This window comes from Vulpes lagopus, chromosome 10 (genome assembly GCF_018345385.1).
Source record: "Vulpes lagopus strain Blue_001 chromosome 10, ASM1834538v1, whole genome shotgun sequence".
Classification (NCBI taxonomy): Eukaryota; Metazoa; Chordata; class Mammalia; order Carnivora; family Canidae; genus Vulpes; species Vulpes lagopus.
Genome location: NC_054833.1, coordinates 61,205,530 through 61,233,137, shown reverse-complemented (window position 1 = coordinate 61,233,137; position 27,608 = coordinate 61,205,530). Strand labels below are relative to the sequence as shown.

Here is a 27,608-nt window from a genome sequence, read left to right as displayed (position 1 = left end):
AAGAAAAAAGAAGAGCTGGGGAAATTTTAAAGTATAATTTCAGTAATTGCAAAAAAATAAAATAGATGGTTTTGCATTTTGATTGATTTCTTGAGCAAACTCTCCCCACGATGGTAATTATCAGGAATGCAAATATTGTATGCCATCATTTTAGAATAGGAAATTTGTGTCATTATTTCAAGTATAAAGTTACATATTAAACAAGTTTTATTTATGGAATCTGGCTGAAATTTCTCCTTAAAAGTTTAAGAAATATTTGGAAGTTTCAGATGCACTCAGTATTTAATATTTTCCTTAACCCTATGTATATTACATTTATATCAAATGAAGAAATGTAAAGAAATATAAAGAAATGTTCTTATCAAACTCTTTACACATGGAGCCAGATCATGCCCATGTTATTCTAGTGTAACTACACTAAAATATCGTTACTTTCTGACAGTGCTGATATGGAAAACGTTGGGAAGTAGTCCCCAAAAGTACTTTTTACTACTAGAAAACCTTCAACCTTTTTTATTGCATGCAAGCCACACAAGTAGGTGGGCAGGAGATAATGTCCTACATGGAAGACCAATTTGGGCAAAAGCAAAACAGCATGAAAGTCAGGATATTCCTGAAAACTACAAGAATATTGGAACAAGGAGAGGACCTTCCTTCCTTTTTTTTTTTTTTTAATTTTTATTTATTTATGATAGTCACAGAGAGAGAGAGAGAGGCAGAGATACAGGCAGAGGGAGAAGCAGGCTCCATGCACCGGGAGCCCGATGTGGGATTCGATCCCGGGTCTCCAGGATCGCGCCCTGGGCCAAAGGCAGGCGCCAAACCGCTGCGCCACCCAGGGATCCCCTTCCTTCCTTTTAAACTGCCAAAGACACATAACTTAATTTTGCAGGGCTGGAAAGAAGAGATCAACAGGTGAAAATTAACCCTCTCAAAATCAAAACAAACGTTTGTGTTTTATTTCTATCGTCAAATATGTGAAATATGAAAGGTGACGCAAGGTAAACCTGAACGGCATGCCCAGTGAGGCCAGAAAGAATTTATGAGAGAAGCCAGTAATTCTGGCGGCCTCGCCACTGCCTTTATCCACCAGCCTGAACCCTCCTTTCAGATCATCTTCTCAAATTATCCATAGGAGATTTATTCACATACTCAATAAGAAAAATATTTCTAATTATATCCAACCATTCTTAATATGAATGAGAATTATGCAGGGACGCAAGACTGCCAAGACTCTTTCTGCCAAACAATTCCTTTTGACTTAAGAAAGAACAGGCAGCTGCATTGTTTCCATAGCTATCCATATAAAAGAGCCCTTGGAATGAGGCTGACTCGCCCTGCTTTAAAAAGCTCCAAGGTAAGTGGGACCAGGCAACGGGCTTTCAAGAGGGACACTGGCCACGCTGCCCCGTGTCAGCTGCAGCTGCTAGCTCTGGTACTGCTCCTTGGGATACTGCACATTTTATATCCATGGCTTTTGTTGCCTTCTGTTTAGCCAGCCATGCCACAGAGGGGATTTTGTGGGTGCCTTTGGCTAACTACTCAAGTGCTTTTCCCTTCTCTTTCACAGAACTGTCTAGAGAGAACCAGGCTACATCTTCTCACTTGCTAACAAGGTAAGATTTGGACTTAACCAGTCCCTGGAGAAGAATATGAGAGCCTCTGGGATGGATCTGTGTCACTTAGCAACCTTTCAGAAGTGCTGGTCTCAGTAAATACCTAATAACTGTACTTCAGGAAACGGTGCTAGGGAGACAGGGAAGGAGGGCTTGCCTTCAGAACAATGCACATAGACTCATTCCGGATGCAAGCATTGGCGAGGTGACATCTTCACAAGAAAACTGCTAATGGACTTGTTAACAGAATATTAACATTCTGTAGGGGGAAAAATCTGCAACAAGATTCTCTTGCTAAAAATCTCAAATTTGATTTTAAAAAAGGTATGCTGCTATTAGAATCATTGGTAAACATGATACCTAACAAATAAGAAAAAGAAGGTACCTAGGAAAGAGCTTCCTTAAATCTCTTAAAAATTTGCAGAAAGTTACCTTGCCCAATGCTGAGTGTTGCATGAAATTAAGATGCTGTGAACCTTTTGTTACACGCAAAGACGTAGTAATATGCCCGACTACTACACACCCCGTTTCTGGAGGGAGACATTGGTAGGTAACTGATCAAAATAACTTTCAAGTAACCAGATCCCTAATGATTGAGCAGCATTCTTTGCCAAACTTTTCATTCTACTGATGCCGCTGGCAACCTGCAGATGACAGAGAATGGAGCAATCCAAGCCTGCATTCTCCACTGGGAAATCTGGAAGGGCAAAGGGTTAGAAGAATGAAGATAATATAACACTGCATGTCCACTGAACTTCGATGAAACAAATTAATGAAATTAAAAATAATAAAATGAGGATAACATTTGCTATGGCTTTTATCCTCAAGCAGGTAAACTCATTAACTTTGGATTATAATATGGATTATATTATATGGATTATAATATTGGATTATAATATGCCAATTATACATAATAATATGCAAAGAAACTATGTCAGGCACACTCTAGTCAGCACACAACTAGAGAAAAAGAAGTAAACAAAATTATCATCCCTAAAAGGCCTGACCTTGAGCACTTCTGGCTGAAGAGCTGAAGGAGGAAATGAAGTTCTCTTGCAGTATGGAACAAGAAAAGGAATTTTCTTACATTACAATCAATGGTATTTGACATCTAAATGGTAGCCTGGGCTGTCTCAGACTGCTTTCTCAGTCATCATGTGTTTCCAAAGTATCTGTCCAGTATCTCACAGGCTTTGAATTAAGAAAGGCAGAGATATTGTAATCCCTCTTCTACGAGGGAGACATGTGGCTCAGAAAGTTCAAGGGTCACCACCTCCTCGGCAGCAGAGCTGCAGAGACTATGTTCAGTTCCCTGATTAGAATGCTAGTCTTAGAGGGTGAAAGAAAATAAAGCGTGTCAAGCCCTGAGTACAGTGCTGGTTACACGGTGACCTTCGATGTATTTGAGACTTTATGATTATGTTCGTTTCAGTAATTACAGTGTGGTGCACAGGGGGCCTGGCTGGTGAACTTTCTAAATAGTGGGTTTTCCATGAGGTATCATCACCAATATCTGGAGACTTACTGATACACATGACAGTCCACAGTCTCTAATGTGAAATGCTTCATCTCCTCTAGGACCTGTGAGTTCAGCAGCCATGAGTTCAGACCAGGAAATGGCCATTTTCGGGGAGGCGGCTCCATACCTCCGAAAGTCTGAAAAGGAGCGCATTGAGGCCCAGAATAGGCCCTTTGATGCCAAGACATCAGTCTTTGTGGCGGAGCCCAAAGAATCTTTTGTGAAAGGGACTGTCCAGAGCAGAGAAGGAGGGAAAGTGACAGTGAAGACCGAAGCGGGAGCGGTGAGTAGAGTCCCTGGAGCTGGCCACATTTGATCAGTACTTTTGTATGATCTCACAATTGACATAAATGGTTGTCCTCCCTGTTTACCAGACTCTGACGGTGAAAGATGACCAAGTCTTCCCCATGAACCCTCCCAAGTATGACAAGATCGAGGACATGGCCATGATGACTCACCTGCACGAGCCTGCTGTGCTGTACAACCTCAAAGAGCGTTATGCAGCCTGGATGATCTACGTGAGTGCCTCCCCCTCCAAGTGGTCTTTATTATCGTCATCACCAGGGACCTGCCAGCCCACTTCCACTGTCGTATAAATGGGTCAAAAGCAGAGACCCATTTCGTTTTCACCAGTAGCATGACTAGTCAGCACACAAGTTAACTAGTTAGTAGTTAACTAGTTAAAAGGTTCACGGTTGCTGTTGTAAGGCACAACACAACAGCCAGCACTTCATCCTCTGTCTTCCCATCCAAAGCCAGGCAAGGCCATTGTCCACATGGACTGGGTTTGCCACATATCCCCTGAACAAACACTGGAACAGCTACTGTTTATATCTCAGTCATGGGCTTACATTTTTACCCACCTGCTCCCCACTCATGCCAGTGGAGAATCATCCATAGGGAAATGATACACTTATACTTTAACACATAAAAATAATGTTTGAAAGACGAAATCTCACTCATTTTCAGTCTTTCAAGATGACAGCAATTTGTATCTTTGTGTGAAGTTCCCTTTTCCATGAATACCACCTCCTTGAAGAAAGCTCCCATCTTCCCCAGGGAGAGGGGGATGCTGTGTCCTTCGGTCTCTGCCCTGGCTACAGCACTGACCTTTGTTGCCCACCATCATCCACTCATACGTCTGCCCTCTGTGTAGACTGTAGACTGGGAGCTCCCCAAGGAATGCATCTCATTTATGCTTTATTCCAGGTGCCCTGCAGGGGTCTGGCATGTTATACACACCTGGTGAACATCTTAGAAACGAACCGATTATGTCACATTGACATTTTTTGTGTAGTTCAGCCAATGCTGATGCTCAGCCGGATGACACCCACACAGTAGTACCTGGTGATTAGAGTCTATACTGACTAATCAGTGCCTGTTTTACACAGTTACCCAAGATTTTGAAAATCTCCCTTGTTTAACTGTAATGTATTTACATCATTTTGTGTTCTGGATCTTGAGAGCTTAATAGTATTTTGCAAATGTTGCCCCAGTATCACTGGATACTTTCAGGTTTACCTGACTACCTGCCTACATCATATTAGTCTTAATATTTACCACAGTTCACCTAACTGCTTCCATTTCGTTCAGCACTTTGGTTGTGTCCAAACTTCTCTTTTCATGAATTTTTTTTTAAGATTATTTATTTACTTATTCATGAGAGACACAGATAGAGGCAGAGTAGGCAAAGGGAGAAGCAGGCTTCCTGCGGGGAGCCTGATGCAGGACTCGATCCCAGGACCCCAGGATCACGCCCTGAGCGGAAGGTAAATGCTCAACCACTGAGCCACCCAGGTGCCCCTCTTTCCACGAATTTGAATGATCTTAATGCTGCAAAAGAAAAACATGTATATCTTCTAAAACACAATAAAAATGTCTCATGCTACACATTAAAGAAAAAAATAACCCTTGGAGATCCTACTATGTGAAAATCATTGTGATCAGTTCCAAGAGGGACAATTAAAAGTCGAAATTGTGAGCCTTTCCCTCAAGGATTTTGCTATCTCATTGCTGAAAATTCCAACTAATTTTCATGCTGATGCCTTCAAGAAATGTAGGGTACTTACTTAAAGTGTTCCTGTAGTCAGAATTCATTTAATAAGTGAATTGCACACCTAACAGGAGAAGCCTTTGGACAGCTTCTCTTTCTTATTCCCTTGCATAGACCTATTCAGGCCTCTTCTGCGTCACTGTCAACCCCTACAAGTGGCTGCCGGTGTACAACCCCGAGGTGGTGACGGCCTACCGAGGCAAGAAGCGCCAGGAGGCCCCGCCCCACATCTTCTCCATCTCTGACAATGCCTATCAGTTCATGCTGACTGGTGAGTTGAATGCTTTGTGCATAATCTTTTCAGAACCGTGGGAGAAAGAGACCCGAACCATCTCAACACACTCTTTAGGTCCTTTGGTTATGGTATATTTGTGAGGAAGGTGGTCCAGGAAGGAGAGGGTGTAAAAGTTGACTTGCAATCCCTACCATCATGCAATTGCTACTGGTCTCTTCGATATTTATTTATTTATTTATTTATTTATTTATTCATTCATTCATTCATTCATTTAAAAGATTTTGTTTATTTATTCATGAGAGACGCAGAGTTAGAGACATAGGCAGAGGGAGAAGCAGGCTCCCCACAGGGATCCTGATGTGAGACTCTATCCCAGGACCCTGGGATCACGTCCTAAGCCAAAGGGTAGACACTCAACCACAGAGCCACCCAGGCAGGCATTCCCATCTCTTCAACTTTTAAAATCAACAGGGGCTCACCATAGTTAGAGAATTTACTCTTGAATGATTCAAAAACTAAAAAGGCTTGAGCAAAAATTATAAACATTATTTAGGTGTATGTACACACATAATCACATAGAAACTGTGCTTCCATTGCCAAGAGCCAAAAACCAGAAAAGTAAGATCTGCCCTTGTGGCCTTATCCTCAATATCAGAAACTATGACCAATGAATGCCCTTTCTATACAAGGGCCAAGCTATTGCCCTTTTCCCAAAGCCAACCTGAATGAACTCCAGATTTTAAGGTATATTTGACATTAAGACAGTTATGCCATGAATCTTCTTCCTAGACTATTGCCTCAGCCAGCGCAATCTAAGCTGCTTGGGGAAAGGACTCAGAGAATCTGTCTTCAGAGAGAGTAAAAGAGTAAAATGAACCTTTCCCCCAAACTATGACTAAAGCCATGATTACTTCCAAAGTTACCACCTGCATTATATTTACCCCATCCCACATGCTAAAATGCCTATTTTTCATTACGTCTTACACCTTCAATAAATATTCACTATTGGCATTGTCATCTAAATCCAACCAAAGGCTCAGGTCCACTTTTGAGATGTCCTTAGGGGCAGAGTATTACAGAGAAAAGGTCCAGTGCTTCATTGCAGTGCTCTGTTTAAATGGATGCACCTGTGCTGGAGGCAGGAGTGGGATGTGGGAAGATACTGGGGAACTTGAAAAGGGCACTGGAAAAGACTGGAGGCTTAGGGTCCATGAAGCCCTAGGGATTGCAAAGGCCACTCTGAAAAATACTTAGTTTATTCCTTTTACTTCACTTACTGTTCACAAATATACAAAAAACAAATGAACAAACAAACCAAAAACCCCCCACAACATTAAATGTCTATGATTTCTTTTTTGTAGACCGAGAGAATCAGTCAATCCTGATCACGTAAGTAAAGTTTATGCTTTCTTCTCATGGCTTCAGTAGCTGCCACATTTGGAACTTCATCTCACTTAGCTTTTTATTTGATAGTGGAGAATCTGGTGCCGGGAAGACCGTGAACACCAAGCGTGTCATCCAGTACTTTGCAACAATTGCAGTCACTGGAGAGAAGAAGAAGGAGGAACCTACTTCTGGCAAAATGCAGGTGGGTCTGGGGCCAGACTCAAGACTCTCAGGCTCTCAGAAAGTCTGGAGCCCCAGAGGTAAGGATTGCTCTTGCCTTTGCAGGGGACCCTTGAAGATCAGATCATCAGTGCCAACCCCCTACTGGAGGCCTTTGGCAATGCCAAGACTGTGAGGAATGACAACTCTTCCCGCTTTGTAAGTCTCAGACACTAGTACAGACACTGCCCACTGGTCGAGGTGTATGAGATGTTTGTGAATACATTCTTTGAATCTTTTTCATTCACATTATACTGGCATCAGGTTCTCTCCTTTCCCTCTGAGCATGTCATAACATGGATCTGAGTTCCATCTAAAAAGATATGTGGCCCTATATCTGAGTTCTTTCCTATCTGTCATTACCTACAATTATTCATAATATGAAAATCAAAGACAAAATTATTTTGCCTAAAAAATAGAAGATACACCTCTTCTGCCTAAGAGTGTCTGGATTGATTTAACAGTTATCACATTAGCATTCTAAGTATTTTGAGTTTCTCAAAGATTTGATGTGACATAAAAACAAAGTAGTAATATTAGTTTTCCGTTCAAGGGTAAATTCATCAGAATCCACTTTGGCACTACAGGGAAGCTGGCTTCTGCTGATATTGAAACATGTGAGTGCTTGGATCTCCTTTTTGGTCATTTCTGTTTCTTATAATCTATAAAGTCAACACAAAGTAAAAATTGCAAGCCACGTGAATTTTTGCATCGCTCTGTTTATTATTTCCTTCCAGATCTGTTAGAGAAGTCTAGAGTTACTTTCCAGCTTAAGGCTGAAAGAAGCTATCATATTTTTTATCAGATCACATCAAACAAGAAACCAGAACTAATTGGTAAGAAATGTCATAATCCCTTTCCAGAACTATGGCATCAGTACCTCTCCATGAATGGTCCATCCTAGCATTCCATGACCAAATTTTGTCAGGTTTATCACCTTGATTTTGAAAGTAGCTTTGTAAGTTTATGTACGCTTATTATAAAAATTAAAAAGGAAAACAACATAATGCCTTCAAATTCTATCACTATGAAATAACCACTGTGAATACTGAGTAAATATCATCCTACTCATTTCCTGTATATATATACCTTTACATATAGATACTCATACATACAATAACTGGAACCATACTTCAGTGCTCTTCTGTGATGTACTTTTTTCATTGGGCAATAATGTATCATGGTTTTTTCCATGTCACTAGCTGTAGCTCTGCATTATTATTTCTAATGGCTGTATGGTGTTATATTCTAGGGATAAGCATAATTTATTTAACTATACACTCTTAAGGATATTCAGGTTGTTCCCAATTTTTTATTTTAAATAGTCAACACTATACTGATAATTATTACAGATGTAACTTTTCCCCATATGTGATAAACTTCTTTGGCTTCACAGTGTCTTAGAATCCGTCTAGACATCTAAATGAAGGGGGTAATTCTGCTTACCTTTTCTCTGTTCCATGTACTCAGAAATGCTTCTGATCACCACCAACCCATATGACTACCCATTTGTCAGTCAAGGGGAGATCAGTGTGGCTAGCATTGATGATCAAGAAGAGCTGATAGCAACAGATGTAAGTAGAACACAAGAAAGTTAGACTGATGATGTTGGGTTAGAGCAATGGCCCCTCCAGATAAATATTCAGTTTCTAGTAGAAATAGCAAAAGAGGGTTCAAAGATGAGCATGGATGTGCCACCTCGAGTCAACCAAAAAGATGAAGCTATGCCCCACAACACTTTATTTTCCCTTAATAGTCTTTTAAAGGTCTATAATTTCTGAATTTATCCAAACCACTTTTTGGTAATCTACTTGAATGAGACCTGTACCACTTCTCAAAATAACAGGTTCCTTAAGTTTACTATCTTGTTCTCTGTCTTTACTTTTTCAATCTTAGGAGGTCTGAACCTATCATTCTAATGCTCAGTGCTGGTCTTTGGTTGACCAACTCCCTGCACACCCACACTGAAGAGTTCCTTGCACCCCCATTAGCAACGATAGTTTCCTCAGTGTAACCAACATGTCAGGAATCAGAAAGTGAACGATGAATAGTAAGTGTGTGGATCATAACCTAACAGCTATCCTCTTGGTTATATTGGCAGAGTGCTATTGATATTTTGGGCTTCACCAATGAAGAGAAAGTCTCCATCTACAAGCTCACGGGGGCCGTAATGCATTATGGTAACTTGAAGTTCAAGCAGAAGCAGCGGGAGGAGCAGGCTGAGCCAGATGGCACTGAAGGTACCAACTAAGACATCTCCCTGATTTTTTTGTTTGAAAATCACATTCTTAACATATTACCCTTGAGTTTTTTTAGGAAGACAAATTCATTTTTAAGAATTGAATTTTAAAGTATACTCAAATAATATACTATATGAAGCATCATATTAGATAGATTTTTTTTCTTAAAGATTTTATTTAAAGATTTTATTTATTTATTCATGAGAGGCACACACAGAGAGAGGCAGAGACACAGGCAGACGGAGAAGCAGGCTCCATGCAGGGAGTCCGATGTAGGACTGGATCCCGGGACTCCGGGATCATGCCCTGGGCTGAAGGCAGGCGCTAAACTGCTGAGCCACCCAGAGATCCTCTAGATAGATGTTTCCTATTATTTCTGAAGTCCTTTAGGACACACTACCCATAATCAAAGTCCTAAACTTAGTGAAAAAAAATGGGCAAGAATGCTCAAAAAGATATTCTGAAAACACCCCATGAAATATGTGTAGCTTTTTTTTTTTCCTGAGAAAATGGGTTGCTCTGGGTCATAATAACATTCTTCTTCCTTTCTTCCCTTCAGTTGCTGACAAAGCAGCCTATCTCCAGAGCCTGAACTCTGCTGATCTGCTCAAAGCCCTCTGCTACCCCAGGGTCAAGGTCGGCAATGAGTATGTCACCAAAGGCCAGACTGTAGAGCAGGTAGGTACATAACTCAAATTCAGTGACAGGAATCAAGCATTTTTATAGTCCTCTGACAACCTCAAGAGATACATTTTTGTTTTTCAAGGTAACCAACGCAGTGGGCGCCCTGGCCAAGGCTGTCTATGAGAAGATGTTTCTGTGGATGGTCACTCGCATCAACCAGCAGCTGGACACCAAGCAGCCCAGGCAGTACTTCATCGGGGTCTTGGACATCGCTGGCTTTGAGATCTTTGATGTGAGTTGGTAGCTGGTTGGTAAGGGGATTTTGCAATAAGGCAATGAAAATATGAATAAGAAGAAATCTGTGAAAATTATAACCTTCTCTCACTACTCCCAAAAAATTATGCTGAAACTTAAAAGTGAATGATGGGGTAACTGCTACTCATTTATTGCAGTAGCAGTCCCCCTTCTATGAGAAATAATGCACTTGAGCACTCTGACTTGCTACAGGACCCAAAGGGAGTTAGGAGCTAGCTTAGTTTCCGGGGTGGGGGGGGGATGTCCTCTAAAAATTCCACAGCACCAAAAGAAGTTAACATAAACATCTCAAAGTAATCCTGTGAAACACACATGTTCTGAATATATGGTGGGAGGTCATTCAAAAACACTTAGACAAGAGAAGAGCAGAGCAAAGATGACTTATAAAGTCAGCATTTATTCTCGTTGATGTGATATTGTAAGATAAAAATCCCTATTTGATGAGCTATATTTTTCCTGCTTATAGTTTTCAAGAAGTTTATCTTTTCCTAATTATAAAAGCGAAACTTGGACATTGCAGAAAATATGAAAAATCAAGGGAAAGTGTTCCCCAATAATTCCACTATTTATAACAAGCTAATGTTAATGCTTTGGAGTTTTTTTTTTTTTTAAACACAAGTGTGTTATTACACTGTATATGATATTTGGTATCTTAATTCTGTTTTCATTTCACATTGAAGAACAGCAGTGGCAATTATTGTCCACTGGCAAAGCTGACCCTGGTAACTTCCATACAACAGAGACCCCTCCCAGCCAGCTCCTTATAGCTTGCCCGTTAGCTCGAGTCAACAGAAAATGGAAAGGATAATGGAATAAACATGAAATGATGAAATAGGAACTCAGAAAAATCCCTGAGTAAACTTAAGCCAGTGTAGGGAACAAGCATTAATGCAATATAGGATTCTGTGTAAAATGGCAGTAGAGGAAACAGATTTCATGCTGCTCCCCCACCTCAATGATTTTGATATATGTAATCTAAAGGCTATTCAACATATATGTTTAAATTAAGAAGTTGTGTATGTACAAATGCTCAAATTTGCTCAAGAGAAAAATGAATGCATGTATTTATTTAGTTCAACAGCCTGGAGCAGCTGTGTATCAACTTCACCAACGAGAAGCTCCAACAGTTCTTCAACCACCACATGTTCGTGCTGGAGCAGGAGGAGTACAAGAAGGAGGGCATCGAGTGGACCTTCATTGACTTCGGGATGGACCTGGCTGCCTGCATCGAGCTCATTGAGAAGGTGGCCTGATCTGTCCAGCCAGTAACTTCTCTTAAATTCTGTGGTTCATCCTGCAGCTCATATTCACCCTATATGCATTTTGCTTTAATCCAGCCCATGGGCATCTTCTCCATCCTGGAAGAGGAGTGCATGTTCCCCAAGGCCACAGACACCTCCTTCAAGAACAAGCTGTATGAACAGCATCTTGGAAAGTCTGCTAACTTCCAGAAGCCCAAGGTGGTCAAGGGCAAGGCTGAAGCACACTTCTCGCTAATCCACTACGCCGGAGTCGTGGACTACAATATAACTGGCTGGCTTGACAAGAACAAGGACCCTCTCAATGAGACGGTGGTCGGGCTGTACCAGAAGTCTTCAATGAAAACTCTAGCTTACCTCTTCTCTGGGGCTCAAACTGCCGAAGCAGGTAATACTAAAAAAATCTGAACTATTAGGACCTCAACCAATGAAAAGCTTCAGCTTCTATGATTCTCTCCTACTTCTTCCTCCACATCTGCTGGATATTGAGTATCTGGGATATTTAAGGCTACAGAGTGACAAACTTCTCCCTATTTAGACTAGCTTCTATTGATGATTTTTGAAGTTATTGTGTCCTCAAATGTCCTGACATTACGGATCCATCTTTATACAGTGAGGTGAATGCCCTTCACTTCATCTTCTAATAGAGGAAAGAAATCACAGAAAAGTGGGTACAAGCCTCGTTGACAGCTAAGAGTCATTCGAGTTTCAATAGAGAAGCCAGTAGTGTCCAAAAACTGCTCCACCAGATGTGTGAAAAATTGGCAATAAATAAGCAAGAAATAGCCCTGTCAGTTCAAAACTATATTTAAATGACATCTTTTCTCATTTGCTCTCCAGAGGCAAGTGGTGGTGCCAAGAAAGGTGGCAAGAAGAAGGGCTCTTCTTTCCAGACGGTGTCTGCCCTTTTCAGGGTAAGGAAGAAACTGTGACACTCCCCAATTACTTTAGGAATTTGTTTTTGGAAGTACAGAGTCTTCTTTCCACAAGTCATTGAGAAAAAACTGACACTGATTAATGATTTCTGTTAATCTAGCTTTGGAGAGAAGACATTTACATTACACGGGAATTATTAGCTCATTTTTCATGCCAAGCCAAATAATGCCAAATATTTCACAGGAAATTTTCTAAAACTGAATGTTCTACCATTCATAGTCTAGTCAAGTCATGAAACTAAGCAATGGCACGGTACTAAGAAAGACTAAATTAGTACTAATGCTAATGAAGATCCAGCAGCTAGCCTATAAGGAACTTAATATGGTATCCTTGCCCTTAATTCAGTCAGTCCTCAATTATAACTGGTAGGATTATTCCCCTTTAGATAACATTTATGCCCTGAAAGTTAATTGAGTTGGAAAGGGGAGCTATGTTCATGAGAAAAAGCCCCAGTGTGGTGCAGGCTTGCGTGTCCTCATTGGAAAACCATGGAGTTGATTAGAAGAAAGTGTGGCCATTTAGTATAGGAAGGCAATGGCCTGTGGGAGGCCATGGACCAGGGAAGAAGTAGGATGTGTCAGGCTGCTTCTCATGTGTAACCCAACCCAAATGGAGAAAGAGGTACTGAGGAGAAGGATAGGAAGGTGTTACCCTACATGAAAATAGTCCACACTGGTTGTTCAATTCAACCATAGACATTGAGTTTATAGACATCACCAAATGCTCATAACCATGGCTAAAACTGGAGATAACAGGCTTTTCCCTGACTTTACAGGAGAATCTGAACAAGCTGATGACCAACCTCAGGAGTACCCATCCTCATTTTGTGCGCTGTATCATCCCCAATGAAACAAAAACTCCTGGTAAGAAGCCCTAGAGTGAAGGCACAAAGCATGACCGCCATACTTCCTTTAAAAAACAAACAGTGTAATCTATATGTATACTTTTAGGGGCCATGGAGCATGAACTTGTCCTGCACCAGCTGCGGTGTAATGGTGTGTTGGAAGGGATCCGCATCTGCAGGAAGGGGTTCCCAAGCAGAATCCTTTATGCAGACTTCAAACAGAGGTCAGACTCTCTGAATTATGGTGCATCTTAAAGTTTAGTATAAATACACTTACTGCAAGCAAAATAATTTTGTGAAAAATATGCTTCTATTCGTGTTTAATTTGCCACAAAAAAGAGTGAAAAATCATAAGCCTCAAAACACCTTCAAAATGTAGATATACCACATATTTTGCACTCCAGACTTTTCTGGGCTTTTTTGAGCTCCTGGCTTAAACCATAGGTATATACGTTACTTTCAGTAATTATGAGAACTACCATTTTTTCATGTGTAATATGTTTAGATTATCTCCTTCCATCTTCACAAAACCTCAGTAGAGGTAGGTACTATCAACACCTCCTTCGATAGACAAATAAACTGAGGCTCTAGGAGATTAAGCTACCTGCCCGAAGTCACATGGGTGTTGGTGGCTGAGTTAGGACCTCTCTCATGCAGGTATAGAGCTCCCAGTGAGTCATTTTGGTGCTTCCTTTCTCCCTCATGCACTGGTTTCCCAGGGGTTCCAAAACCATGCCACAGTACCAGCTCCTCAGCAACTCTTTCTCTTCCCTAGACAGGTCCATCTTGGGAACCAAATAGGAGACAAATGGACAAGGGGTTGGCGGCAGCTCCAGGGAGCTGGTCTCTCCTAAGGCTGGGTCTGGTGGAGTTGGCAGCGAGTTCCCATCCCCAAAACCCAAAGCACCACTACGCATGAATTTAGGTGATTAGGACAGTTCCTCCTACCTGAAGTGAGCCTTCTACCAGACTCCTCACTAAAAATTTGCTTTCTGGGATTCAGGATCATGAAAAGCAAATGGATCTAGCCAGGAAAACATGTTATATTTTATTGGTCATCTACATTTAATGTAAACGAGATCGTAGGATTTTTTCCTGAGAATAAAGTCTGATGAGGCAGAAAGGAATGTCTGCAACTGTGCAGGAGTGTGGGATGGAGTGAAAACAGACAGTGGATGCTAGACTGACAAAGAAGTCCTTCCTGCGAATAATGAAGGATACTTTTCTTTAAAGCTCTGGTTTTCTAAATAGGTCATTTAGTGTTTATCTGCTATTAGTGTCATCATAAACTGACTTTTTGTTAAAAAAAAAAAAAACCTGTATTTACTTAAACAGATACAAGGTATTAAATGCAAGTGCTATCCCAGAAGGACAGTTCATTGACAGCAAGAAGGCTTCTGAGAAGCTCCTTGCATCCATCGACATTGACCACACCCAGTATAAATTTGGTCACACCAAGGTAACCATCCCTAAAGCCTATCTGCTGCTACCTGTGTCGCAGTGAAGTTTATGTATAGTGTCTTATCTGCAACTCCTCCCATGCACAGGTCTTTTTCAAAGCCGGTCTTCTGGGGCTCCTAGAGGAGATGCGAGATGACAAGCTAGCCCAGCTGATTACCCGAACCCAGGCCAGGTGCAGAGGGTTCTTGGCAAGAGTGGAGTACCAGAAGATGGTGGAGAGAAGGTAGAAACATAAATTGTTTATCTATTCCCATCTTTCTGCCTTAAGAAACACATTTGAGTTGGCTTAAGACTCAGATACAATAAGGCCACAAATGTAAGCAAGAATGAACATAAAGAGTCCTATGCTGAAGTGGGGATATACATATACCTGAAAACTTAAGGTGGGGATCATCACCATGAAACATATTCTGAATGTTCAGGTTAAAGAGAGAGAGAGAGAGAGAGAGAGAGAGCACAAAGCATGGGCAGTTCTTATCTAACAAGAGAAAATACAAAAATACACCAGTGTGAATTTAGTGGGTAGCTCATTAAATTAGATACATTGAACTGAAGAGCAGACAGTAGTTTCAAAAGAGATTTTTTTTTTTTAAGATTTTATTCATTCATGAGACAGAGAGAGAGAGGCAGAGTCACAGGCAGAGGGAGAAGCAGGCTCCATGCAGGGAGCCTGACGTGGGTCTCAATCCTGGGTCTCCAGGATTAGGCCCTGGGCTGAAGGCAGCACTAAACCACTGAACCACCCGGTCTGCCCCAGAGATTTTATACAAGATGCAGAAACAGCTTCTTTTATCTGATCATTTTTATCATCAAACTATTATGATATAAAATATTAAGGGCATTTATCTGTGAAAGATTTTTTTCAGTAAGTTAATACAATGTCACCAAGGTATGTAGCTTTCTGGTGATTTGATTTGATGCAGGGACAGAGTTCTAAGTCTCAAGAGCCAGGTAACTCAAACTGCAGAATGCATGTGAAAGGGACCCGTGATGAGAGATGCATTTTATATTGGCACATGCACATTCAGACATATGTGTATATGTAAATATATGTAATTTACATGAAATAAGTTTTAATCCTATCACCTGTAGTTATATTAATATTTTTATTGTATTCTACTTTATTAAAAATTATGTTTGGTCATAACCCACTATATATATATATATATATATATATATATATATATATATGCAGTTAATTGCCCATATGGAAGGGTAATTAATTTTTTAAATAAATTAGATTTTTAAAAATGTGATTATATTACAGAGTAGACTGCAAAATTTACATAACATTAAAATATAAAACCAGAGATTTTTCACAGTAATGCTGTTTTTAATGAGTCCCTTTATTCTGTGCTCCCATCCCTCCAGAGTCTAGTGCCCTCATCACTGCTCTTGGTGTCCCAGATGGAGAGCCTGAGAAGCAGTGATGTACAGCAGTTCTCAAAGTGTGGTCCTCAGATCTACATCATCAGTGTCTCTTGCCAACTTGTTACAAATGCAAATTTTTAGACCCCATCTCAGATCTTCTGACTCTGAATCTCTGGGGATAAGATTCAGGAATTAGTGTTTTAACAAGTTCTTCAGATGATTCTTTTGCACACCAAAAGTTTGAGAGGCACTGATATAGAGAAATGAGTAATTAATGAGTCCTTAACCATCATTCCCAAATAGAATTTCCTCCATCTGTGCTTTTGAAGGCAGGTGAGGCACACGGTGGGGGCAGAACCTCCAGCTCTCACTGCCAAGACTTCATCCCATTTCTTCATCCACACATATTGAACCTGCATCAATTATGTTTCAGGGAGTCTATCTTCTGCATCCAGTACAACATCCGTGCCTTCATGAATGTCAAGCACTGGCCCTGGATGAAGCTATTTTTCAAGATCAAACCCCTCCTCAAGAGCGCAGAGACCGAGAAGGAGATGGCCACCATGAAGGAAGAGTTTCAGAAAACCAAAGATGAGCTTGCCAAGTCAGAGGCGAAAAGGAAGGAACTGGAGGAAAAAATGGTCACTCTCTTAAAAGAGAAAAATGACCTGCAGCTCCAAGTTCAGGCTGTAAGTGGTGGTGTCATTCTGGGTGCTGCTTATTGCGATGCTAGTGCTAAGGTTCGGGCCACTAGCAGCACTGAGCTGGAGAGTCAATGTAGGGACAGTCACTGGAGGGAGAAGCTGATGGTTCTAGTACAGTCCATATATCCCGTCGTTGTCCAAACCAGGACTGGGGCAATAAGGTAGAACCAATCATTGTCACTCATTCTCTCCACAATTCTATCAAACTACAGGAGTTAAGACTTCCTTTCCCTTGGAAGTCAGTCCTTGAAAGTGATTTTCACATAAAACCATTCCAAATGAAATATTAAGGGGGAGGATAGCATGTAGAGAGTGATTTTTTTAAATCTCTGCAACTTCCTTAAACTGATCCATGTCCAGGAGTCTTAAATCACAATATGAATAGCTGACAGATGTCAGCGTTCTATATCACATTTTACAGAATTGCTTTTTGTCATGCCACTGATCTCCAAAACCCAGATTCAGTCCTCCCAATCCACGTGCACAGTCAGTGCCAATCACATCACATCCAGACTGCTGCCTCAGCACCCCAGATGCTCTCTGCCCCCAGCTCTCTCCTCTTTCCAGCCCACTCACTGCTCACCCCTGTACCAGTCATTTTCCATCAACTCTGAAATGTAATTTATAAGACTGTCATTCAGTCGGAGTGAACTGAATTGGTTTGGTATAATTTACTCATCACAAAATCATGTATTTCTCTTGTTGATTAAAATTAATTTCTTCTGTCAAGTTTGGGCAGTGTAATAATTCTTTCTTTTAGGTTACAGAAGGAAAAAGAGCTGTTTTTCTGTTCCACCCCCTTCAAATCTATCCAGAATGCTCTTCCGTTGTCCCTAAAGAATTACTTAGACTCTTCCCTAAACCACCATATTCACCACATGAGCACACATAGCACATTTCATTCTTATGTATTCAAAGGCTGGTATGGAGGCTCGCTAATGAATATATGTATCAGCTCCTCTCATACCTTGTCCACTCCCAACTTTCTTAATTGGAAATATAGCGGGTTGCCAGAAATTTCTTGATTACTTTATGCCTCAACTTGAATGTAGAACATCTTAATCACAATCATCCTCTAGTACTACAAAGAGAAGCAGTTCATTAGCAGCCACGCCCTGAATTCTCAGCTGGAGTGCCTTCTCTCCTCCTTCTCCATCCCCAAAGACTTGATTTTTACAAAATCAAATCTTGCCCACCTCAAATGTCACTTCATCCAGGAAATAATCCGTAATATAACTTCTCTGATCTCTTCTGTCACTAATTGCCTTCTGAATTCATGGTGGCTTTTTGGAAGTAGGCTTTCTAATCTATTAGAGAATATACTCTTCTGAAGGAACAGAACAGAATTGGATACATTTTGGTTTTCCCACAGTGTATCCTGGATTGCACATAGGAGGTAGTTCATAAAATCTAAATCCAAAGAAACAACAGCAGAGATTGACATTGTTATCATTGTGAAATATTTCATTCTTTCTTTCCAATTTTGGTTTTGTTTCCAACTCAAGGAAGCTGAAGGCTTGGCTGATGCAGAGGAAAGATGTGACCAGCTGATCAAAACTAAAATCCAGCTGGAGGCCAAGATCAAGGAGGTGACTGAGAGAGCAGAGGATGAGGAGGAGATCAATGCTGAGCTGACAGCCAAGAAGAGGAAACTAGAGGACGAGTGTTCAGAGCTCAAGAAAGATATTGATGACCTTGAGCTGACCCTGGCCAAGGTTGAAAAGGAGAAGCATGCCACAGAGAACAAGGTATGAAACATATACACAGAAAGGTCATGTTTTTATTATTATTATGGAGTACAAACATAAAACTGAATCCATTAAAATAAAACATGTAATGCAAAGCATTTTTCCTCCCTAAGGTGAAAAACCTCACTGAAGAGATGGCAGGCCTGGATGAAACCATTGCAAAGCTGACAAAGGAGAAGAAAGCCCTACAAGAGGCCCACCAGCAGACCCTGGATGACCTACAGGCAGAAGAGGACAAAGTCAACACCCTGACCAAAGCTAAAATCAAGCTAGAGCAGCAAGTGGATGACGTAAGTCCAGGATTGTCAAAAAAATTATTTTCTTCAAAAGGAAACTAAGCATTCCTTTAGACTAAACATAGTTTATATTTAGCTTGAAGGGTCCTTGGAGCAAGAAAAGAAACTTCGCATGGATCTAGAAAGGGCTAAGAGAAAACTTGAAGGTGACCTCAAGTTGGCCCAAGAGTCCATAATGGACATTGAGAATGAAAAACAACAACTTGATGAAAAGCTCAAAAAGTAAGTGTGAAAGAATTGCTTATGAGCTTGCTTTCAAGTGGTGGATATATACTCAATTGTTATATTTTGCTGCTTTCCAAAAAGAAAAGAGTTTGAAATGAGCAATCTGCAAAGCAAGATTGAAGATGAACAAGCACTTGGCATTCAGCTGCAGAAGAAGATCAAAGAGCTGCAAGTAAGTTTGGATTTCTATCAGTCTGGCGCAACAAGGCATAGTGATGGCACAGAGAAGCTAATTAAGGGTTTGTGCTTTTCACCACTCCCAGGCCCGCATCGAGGAGCTGGAGGAGGAAATCGAGGCAGAGCGCGCCTCCAGGGCCAAAGCTGAGAAGCAGCGCTCTGACCTCTCCCGGGAACTGGAGGAGATCAGTGAGCGCCTGGAAGAAGCTGGCGGGGCCACATCTGCCCAGATTGAGATGAACAAGAAGCGGGAGGCCGAGTTCCAGAAGATGCGCAGGGACCTGGAGGAGGCCACCCTGCAGCACGAAGCCACAGCGGCTACCCTGAGAAAGAAGCACGCGGACAGTGTGGCCGAGCTCGGGGAGCAGATAGACAACCTGCAGAGGGTCAAGCAGAAGCTGGAGAAGGAGAAGAGCGAGATGAAGATGGAGATCGACGATCTTGCCAGTAACGTAGAAACAGTCTCTAAAGCCAAGGTACTGAAGTCCAGGAAATTATTATTAGTGACAATGATCCTTTATGTACACATCATACCTTACACAGGAACTTTACACACATGATGTCATTTGATTTTTACAGTAATCTAGGAGGTAAACAATAAAGATACTAGCATTTGTATTATTTCCACTAACATATGAAGAAACTGAAATTCAAAAGTAAAGTGCACTCCATCACACCATTAGCAAATGACAGGACCAGCTTTTGAACAAAGGTCACCTGCATTTTCTCAGGCTCCAGTTGAAGAACTAGGACTCCAATATTCTCAATTATCTGATAAGCCAAGTTTCATTGTACAGAAAGGCAATCAAGTATTTATAAACATGCTTTTAGAAAATATACCATACAATTCTTACAAAATCTTAAATTTTAAACATAGTCTTTAAGGCTTTTTTTTTTGTATGAATAGGGTGCAGAACTTCACAGTTCACTCTTTAAAAATCTCAATATATATTTTCAACTGAGGACAACAATCAAATATAAAGAAAAAATTCTTAAGTATCACATTACATATAAGAGAATTTGATTTTATGCCAAAGGTTATTTATTTATTTATTAAAATATCTTTGTTTCTTTCTTTTACTTTTTCCCACGCAGGGAAATCTAGAGAAAATGTGCCGCACTCTGGAGGACCAAGTGAGTGAGCTGAAATCAAAGGAGGAGGAGCAGCAGCGGCTGATCAATGACCTGACCACCCAGAGGGGACGCTTGCAGACTGAATCTGGTAACTCTGTCCTTTTCTAGGCACTAAGAATGGAAATGATGTGGTTGAAAACAACTGATTTGGTCATGTGAGAGCTTAATAAAAGCAGCTGAGAACATGTGTGTTCTACTGAACAGCTCAGACTTTCAACTCACTTACAAGGTCACTCAGGGACAGAGTTGGAGATAAAGACTTTGATAGGACTGGATCAAGCTCTGCTCCAGAAAAGCCTGGAGTAGTTGGCCACACTGAGAGGATGATTGGGAGTAGGAGTCACTCTAGCCTGGGTCCAGGACTCCTGTAGCAAACTGAGCTTCTGTCTCTATACATCAAAGTAACTCAAATTCCTAAAGGGAGAGCAGATAATCCTGTCTCTCAAAAGTCCAATGAAACTGAGACCATGTAGAATTCAATATCTTGGCCCCCAGGTTTTGCACAATATCATACACCCAGAAAGAATTAGTTATGGAGAGATCAAAGAGAATTTCAGCTGTATTTATTCATTCTGATTCATATGTAAGTTTCACCATAAAAATCAGAAATTTGACATTAAGCATGATGGTGTCAATAGAGAATTGAATCTTTTGAGCACTCATTGTGGGGGGGTAAGAGTTAAAATTTATTTCTAATATGGGCTTGCAAAATTGTTTCTTCACTTAAAAAAAACGGTGCCATTTCTTTTGTCTATCAGGTGAATTTTCACGACAGCTAGATGAAAAAGAAGCTCTGGTGTCTCAGCTATCAAGGGGCAAACAAGCATTTACACAACAGATTGAGGAATTAAAGAGGCAGCTGGAAGAAGAGATAAAGGTAAATAATAATGTTGTCAGACTCTCTTTTTTTGGTATGACCTAACCTTAACTGGAGTCCATTTACACCAACTTTTAAAGGGTTTTGAAACTCTAATTAAACACACCCAGTAAAATGAATGTGTAACTATCTCTGTAGGCCAAGAACGCCCTGGCCCACGCCCTGCAGTCCTCCCGCCACGACTGTGACCTGCTGCGGGAACAGTATGAGGAGGAGCAGGAGTCCAAGGCCGAGCTGCAGAGGGCGCTGTCCAAGGCCAATAGCGAGGTGGCCCAGTGGAGGACCAAATATGAGACGGACGCCATCCAGCGCACGGAGGAGCTGGAGGAGGCAAAGTATGTGTGCAGATACGAGAGAATGTGTAGAAAATGCTGCACGCTGAATAAGAAAGATATGACCTTTAGTAAATTGGCCACAAACGTTCGTTAATTAGCTCCCTTTTGCCAGGCACTCTCAGGCCCTGAGAATAAGACATGAGTAAAGCAAACATAGTACTTGCCTTCTTATGCTAAAATCTACTTAAGGAAGTGAGTAACAAATAATTATCCAGATAGTCAGGTATTATTACTGTTTGTCAAGCACATCAAGCTCATTGCTGATTCAGCGGTCCTGCACTTGCTGGTCCCTCCGTCTGGAATACTCTCCCCGAGATCTCCCTGCAGCTCACTATGACTTTTCAGATCTTGATTCAAATGCTACCTCCTCAGAGAGGCCTTCCCTGAATATCTAGAATAGCTGCCCACCCCTTACTCTGTTTTGCTTTTCTTCATTGCACTTACATCTGCAATAATGTTATTATGCATTTTCTCACTTGCCTGTTGTTTCTCTCTTGTACTCATTTGGAAGCTTAGGAGTCAGGGCCCCCTTTTCCCTCTTGCTCACTGCTGTATCCCATGACTGGTTCATAAAAGGAGCTCATCAATGTCTCTTGAATGGATGGATGGATATTTTTAATATGAAGTTTCCAATACTTCTCAGTATAGTTCCTAATTCTACTTTTGGTTCACTCCTCTCCACAAACATATATAATCCTCAAGGAAGAAGCTGGCCCAGCGGTTGCAGGCAGCTGAGGAGCACGTAGAAGCTGTGAATGCCAAATGTGCTTCCCTGGAGAAGACAAAGCAACGGCTCCAGAATGAGGTGGAGGACCTCATGCTGGACGTGGAGAGAACCAACGCGGCCTGCGCCGCCCTGGACAAGAAGCAGAGGAACTTCGACAAGGTAGCTCGCACAGCAGCCTCTGCTCTCCACTGTGTTCCTCTGTCCTTTACAGCCGGTGACCACTCCCGGTTTTTCAGATCCTGGCAGAGTGGAAACAGAAGTATGAGGAAACCCATGCTGAACTCGAGGCCTCCCAGAAGGAGGCCCGTTCTCTCGGTACTGAGCTGTTCAAGATGAAGAATGCCTACGAGGAGTCCTTGGATCAGCTAGAAACTTTGAAACGAGAGAACAAAAACTTGCAGCGTGAGTCCCTTTCACTTTCAATAATATTCACGCCTCGGGGATCTTTCTCTTAGGTCCTCTGTCTGATCAAACCTCTCCCTGTCTTTTACCTGAACACTAGAGGAGATCTCTGACCTCACTGAGCAGATTGCAGAGGGAGGGAAACGTATCCATGAACTGGAGAAGATAAAGAAACAAGTGGAACAAGAAAAGTCTGAAATTCAGGCTGCCTTGGAGGAAGCGGAGGTATAGGTTCAATTGTGCATTATAAACATATAAGATCAGAAAATATTTAGGTCCATCCACATAGTTTGAATTAAAAAAATAAACAGCACAAAATTAATGGAAGGAAAGGTATGCAAAATAACTTCCCAATGCTTCTATTCCCTGCTAATATCACCTCTTGCTGTCGTTAAGGCATCTCTTGAACATGAAGAGGGAAAGATTCTGCGCATCCAGCTGGAGCTGAACCAAGTCAAGTCTGAGATTGATAGGAAAATCGCAGAAAAGGATGAGGAAATTGACCAGCTGAAGAGAAACCACATCAGGGTCGTGGAATCGATGCAGACCATGCTGGACGCCGAGATCAGGAGCAGGAACGATGCCATCAGGCTCAAGAAGAAGATGGAGGGAGACCTCAATGAGATGGAAATCCAGCTGAACCATGCCAACCGCATGGCTGCAGAGGCCCTGAGGAACTACAGAAATACCCAAGGCATCCTCAAAGTAAGTGGGTTCAAAAGAGGGCCTCAAGGTGACTGGGGTGACCACAGCCCTGGGAACGAGGTATCTCAATGATGACTCATTCCCCAGGACACCCAGATCCACCTGGATGATGCCCTTCGGGGCCAGGAGGACCTGAAGGAGCAGCTGGCCATGGTGGAGCGCAGAGCCAACCTGCTGCAGGCTGAGATTGAGGAGCTGAGGGCCACTCTGGAGCAGACGGAGAGGAGCAGGAAAATCGCAGAACAGGAGCTCCTGGATGCCAGTGAGCGCGTCCAGCTCCTCCATACCCAGGTGGGATTTGGCACAAAGAACTTACCTTCAATAAATGCTATGTATCCCAAACAATATAAGCTTAAATTTTTTATATAACAGCCAGGTTTTATACTTCTACTAAGTTTTCACTGAATTATTGGGAAATCTTTTATTGTTTTATTTTGCATAAATTATTGATTTACTTCCTAAAATATTCTAAAGCTTCCTATGTTCTCCTGTGTTCATATCTTTATTGACCCTTGTTATCAATACTGGCATTTTTATTTTGGAGAAATGATTCTCTAACATTTGAACATCTGTTATAATTCTGTCTCTGTGAATGGTCTCAATGGTAAATGGCAGTTATAGAATTACAGAACTATTTGGTCTAATTATGGACTATGTACTTGAAGAGACTGAATATCTTATAAAATTTCTATTTTATTTAGTTGTACTACATAACAAACAAACAATATGGAAGGGCATCTGACTTGTATATTTTTATCCGAGATTATTTTTTAATAGCTACGAATAAGTACTTTGGTAACATGATTTAAAAATGTAACTTATTTTTAACCAGAACACTAGCCTGATCAACACCAAGAAGAAGCTGGAGACAGACATTTCCCAGATCCAGGGAGAGATGGAGGACATTATCCAGGAAGCCCGCAATGCAGAGGAGAAGGCCAAGAAGGCCATCACCGATGTGAGCAGAGGGCAGCACGGTGGTGGTCAAACCTAAATCCCGATGTACTTGCTTGCCTTTCTCAACTGGTTTTGTTTTACTGCTGATCAGGCGGCTATGATGGCCGAGGAGCTGAAGAAGGAGCAGGACACCAGCGCCCACCTGGAGCGGATGAAGAAGAACATGGAGCAGACGGTGAAGGACCTGCAGCATCGTCTGGATGAGGCTGAGCAGCTGGCCCTGAAGGGCGGGAAGAAGCAGATCCAGAAACTTGAGGCCAGGGTGGGTCTCTCAATGTCTGTCTACTTCCATTTCCTCCCAGTGCCTTATTAGTTCAAAGTTCTTAAGAGCCTACTTATTTGCAGGTGCGTGAACTGGAAGGAGAGGTTGAGAGTGAGCAAAAGCGTAATGCGGAAGCTGTGAAAGGTCTGCGGAAACACGAGAGGCGAGTAAAGGAACTCACTTACCAGGTACAGCAATAGTTTTTATCAGGTAAACACTCCCCATACATATATGAAACACTCATATACAATGACACACAGTCAAGTGCTTTTGAAGTAAGACCTTATGGTTTTCATAATCTTTCAGACGGAAGAAGATCGGAAAAATATTCTCAGACTTCAGGATTTGGTAGATAAACTTCAAGCCAAAGTGAAATCTTACAAGAGACAAGCTGAGGAGGCTGTAAGTATCCTTAAGATGGAAGGGAAGAGCGAAGTCCCTTGTTAACGAACAAATAATTAGATTTGCCACTCTTTTTAAAAGTAAATAAGCCATTTGCTTTTTAGAAGACTGTGCTTCTTAAAAGCATTTGTGCATTTTTGTACTTCTTGCTCATTTTTGTAATATTAATGGCTTGATTTTAAAAGTAAAGTTTCAATCCACAGAGAAACCTCAAAAAATTTCAAAGCAGAAATAATGAAGGCCACATTATCTATCCATAGTGTGATAAAATTGTCAAGTGGTTAGAAAATATAAACACAAATTCCCAAATGCTTATATGTTAAAAAATGAACTTTCCTAAATAATTTTTGGTTTCATTTAGAAAAAACTACTAAATAATTATTAATTATAAATAAAATTTCAAGGAAGATGCTACTTTTACAAACCTAAAGAATGTAGTCAAAGCTGTCCTTGGAGGACAATTCATTGCTTTACGAATCAAATTTTTTTAAAAATTGACAGTCCAATAAAGAAATTATAAATAATGAAAGTAGTACTGTTAAAGATAAAGGCAGAAATTGATAAATTAGAGTAGATTATTTTCTAGTATGATACTTTCAGTAATATCTGCTAATTTCTGGGGAGTTAATAAAATAAATATACTTATAAGAGAAAGAAAATACAAACTCACATTAGAAATGAAAAAGTGTTTGGGGGCACCTGGGTGGCTCAGTGGTTGAGTGTCTGCCTTTGGCTTAGGTCATGATCCCAGAGTCCTGGGATCAAGTCCCACATCAGGTTCCATGCAGGGAGCCTGCTTCTCCATCTGCCTATGTCTCTGCCTTTTTTTCTGTGTCTCTCATGAATAAATAAAATCTTAAAAAAAAAAAAAAGGAAAGAAATGAAAAAGGGGAGGGCACTGGGCAGGCTTAGTCAGAAGAGCATGCGATTTTTTTTTTTTAAGATTTTATTTATTTGAGAGAGAGAGAGAGAGCAGGAGCAGGGGGATAAGCAGAGGGGAGGGGGAGAAGGAGAGGAAGAGACTCTGGCAGACACCATGCTAATCCTGGGACCCTAATCTCAACCCTGAGATCATGACCTGAGCCAAAACCAAGAGTCAGATGCTTAATCAACTGAGCCACTCAGGCACCCCAAGGATGCAACTCTTGATCTCAGGGTCATGAGTTCAAGCCCCACACTGGGTGTAAAGGCTACTTTAAAAAAGAAGAAAAAATAAAGAAATGAGAAAGGAGACAAACCATACAAATAGAAAAATATTTTTTTAATGTAAAATATAAATCTGTCAACACAGTTGAAATCTTGAAGAAATTAATGATTTTCATAAGATTTTAATTACTAAGTTGGCTGAATAACTTGAGAACTATTTCTGAAAATGGACTCAGGTCCAGAAAAGTCTTTCAAAATTTCAAGTAACAGATAATCCTTGAGCTATGTAAGCCATTCCAGAGCATGGGAAAAGATGGAAAGCTTTCCAAATCATTTTAAGAAGCTCATGTAACCCTCATACTAAAACCTGTCCAAGAGAGAACAGGGGAGGAGGGACGGGGATGAAACTAAAGACAGTTTTCCTTGTGAGAGTAATTACAGGAAAGATAAATAACTAAGTCACCGAAACCCTTAAAAGAGTAAGGGTTTCAGTGGCTTAATTGAGGGGATTGTCCACCAGTAATTAAACAGGTTGATTCCTTTAGTGTTAAGCCTTTTATTAAGGGTTTCAGTGACACTATTAAGCAACTTCAGTGCCTTTATTAAGGGGATTGTCCACTAGTGATTAAACAGATTAATTCCTTCAATGTAAGGGTTAGTTAATACTAGGGAATCTATTGGTAGAATCATTACATCCAAGCCACAAGGAAAAATGATTGCTGGAAATGTTCTAACATGGTATTATAGAATTCAAAATTTATTTCATTATAAAGAGACTGTTAAGAAAGTCATCCTTAACATGACATAGAACTTGAGCTTACAGTCATCTTATAGCTAGCATTAACGAGAAGAATGATTTCAGTACTCTTGTCTTCTCTTCTCTTTTATTTTTTTTGCTTGTGGTGCATAGCTTTTAATATGTTTTCATTGCAAAAATAGGGATGCAATTATTTATGTGACACCGAGCCCCAAACAAATCATAATGTTCACTTTAATGACAACCAAAATCCAGGAGGTGGCAAGACAACAATATTCCCTGCTGTGTATTTTAAGTTCTCCGTAGATGCCAAGTCCTTTCTGCACTTAAGACTGCAGAGTCTAGAAAGATGTGCAGTACGGATTCCTTACAATTCCATTTTTATTCTCAGGAGGAACAATCCAACACAAATCTATCTAAATTCCGCAAGCTCCAGCACGAGCTGGAGGAGGCCGAGGAGCGGGCTGACATTGCCGAGTCCCAGGTCAACAAGTTGCGGGTGAAGAGCCGAGAGGTTCACACGAAAGTCATAAGTGAAGAGTGATCATGTCGGGATGCTATGGAATGATTGAAGAGAGGCACAAAATGTGAAGTCTTTGGTCATTTCCCTCTATAATTATTGTCTATTCTACCCTATTGCAAAGGAAATAAAGAGCATAGGGTATTTTGCAAACAA

At 41.0% G+C, this 27,608-nt stretch overlaps 1 protein-coding gene across 2 annotated transcripts; it reads left to right on the top strand.

Annotated features, from left to right (window-relative positions):
• Positions 1–1,334: 1,334 nt before the first annotated feature.
• Positions 1,335–27,608, top strand: LOC121500457 (myosin-2). 2 transcript variants are annotated; one of them, XM_041772181.1, is made up of 40 exons: positions 1,335–1,357; positions 1,571–1,616; positions 3,195–3,418; positions 3,510–3,653; positions 5,303–5,459; positions 6,785–6,812; positions 6,897–7,011; positions 7,095–7,187; positions 7,582–7,645; positions 7,766–7,864; positions 8,499–8,602; positions 9,130–9,268; positions 9,828–9,946; positions 10,035–10,184; positions 11,281–11,451; positions 11,545–11,854; positions 12,307–12,380; positions 13,178–13,265; positions 13,353–13,470; positions 14,582–14,705; positions 14,794–14,930; positions 16,512–16,767; positions 18,288–18,530; positions 18,644–18,820; positions 18,903–19,048; positions 19,133–19,223; positions 19,315–19,704; positions 20,324–20,450; positions 21,121–21,239; positions 21,378–21,574; positions 22,277–22,460; positions 22,538–22,703; positions 22,804–22,928; positions 23,100–23,408; positions 23,496–23,699; positions 24,241–24,366; positions 24,457–24,627; positions 24,711–24,815; positions 24,934–25,029; positions 27,324–27,608. In XM_041772181.1, the coding sequence occupies exons 3-40, from the start codon at positions 3,215–3,217 to the stop codon at positions 27,474–27,476; spliced, it is 5,823 nt and encodes a 1,940-aa protein (XP_041628115.1). In that variant the 5' UTR covers positions 1,335–1,357; positions 1,571–1,616; positions 3,195–3,214; the 3' UTR covers positions 27,477–27,608. The 2 variants fall into 2 exon arrangements, with proteins under 2 accessions (XP_041628115.1, XP_041628114.1); XM_041772180.1 differs by lacking the exon at positions 1,335–1,357 and adding an exon at positions 1,365–1,435.

Excerpts from the sequence above, each read along its gene's own strand:
- LOC121500457 (XM_041772181.1), top strand. The coding sequence starts at position 3,215 with ATGAGTTCAGACCAGGAAATGGCCATTTTCGGGGAGGCGGCTCCATAC. Across the intron at positions 3,419-3,509 it reads TGAAGACCGAAGCGGGAGCG|ACTCTGACGGTGAAAGATGA; the intron begins GTGAGTAGAGTC and ends CCTGTTTACCAG. Across the intron at positions 11,855-12,306 it reads GGCTCAAACTGCCGAAGCAG|AGGCAAGTGGTGGTGCCAAG; the intron begins GTAATACTAAAA and ends TTTGCTCTCCAG.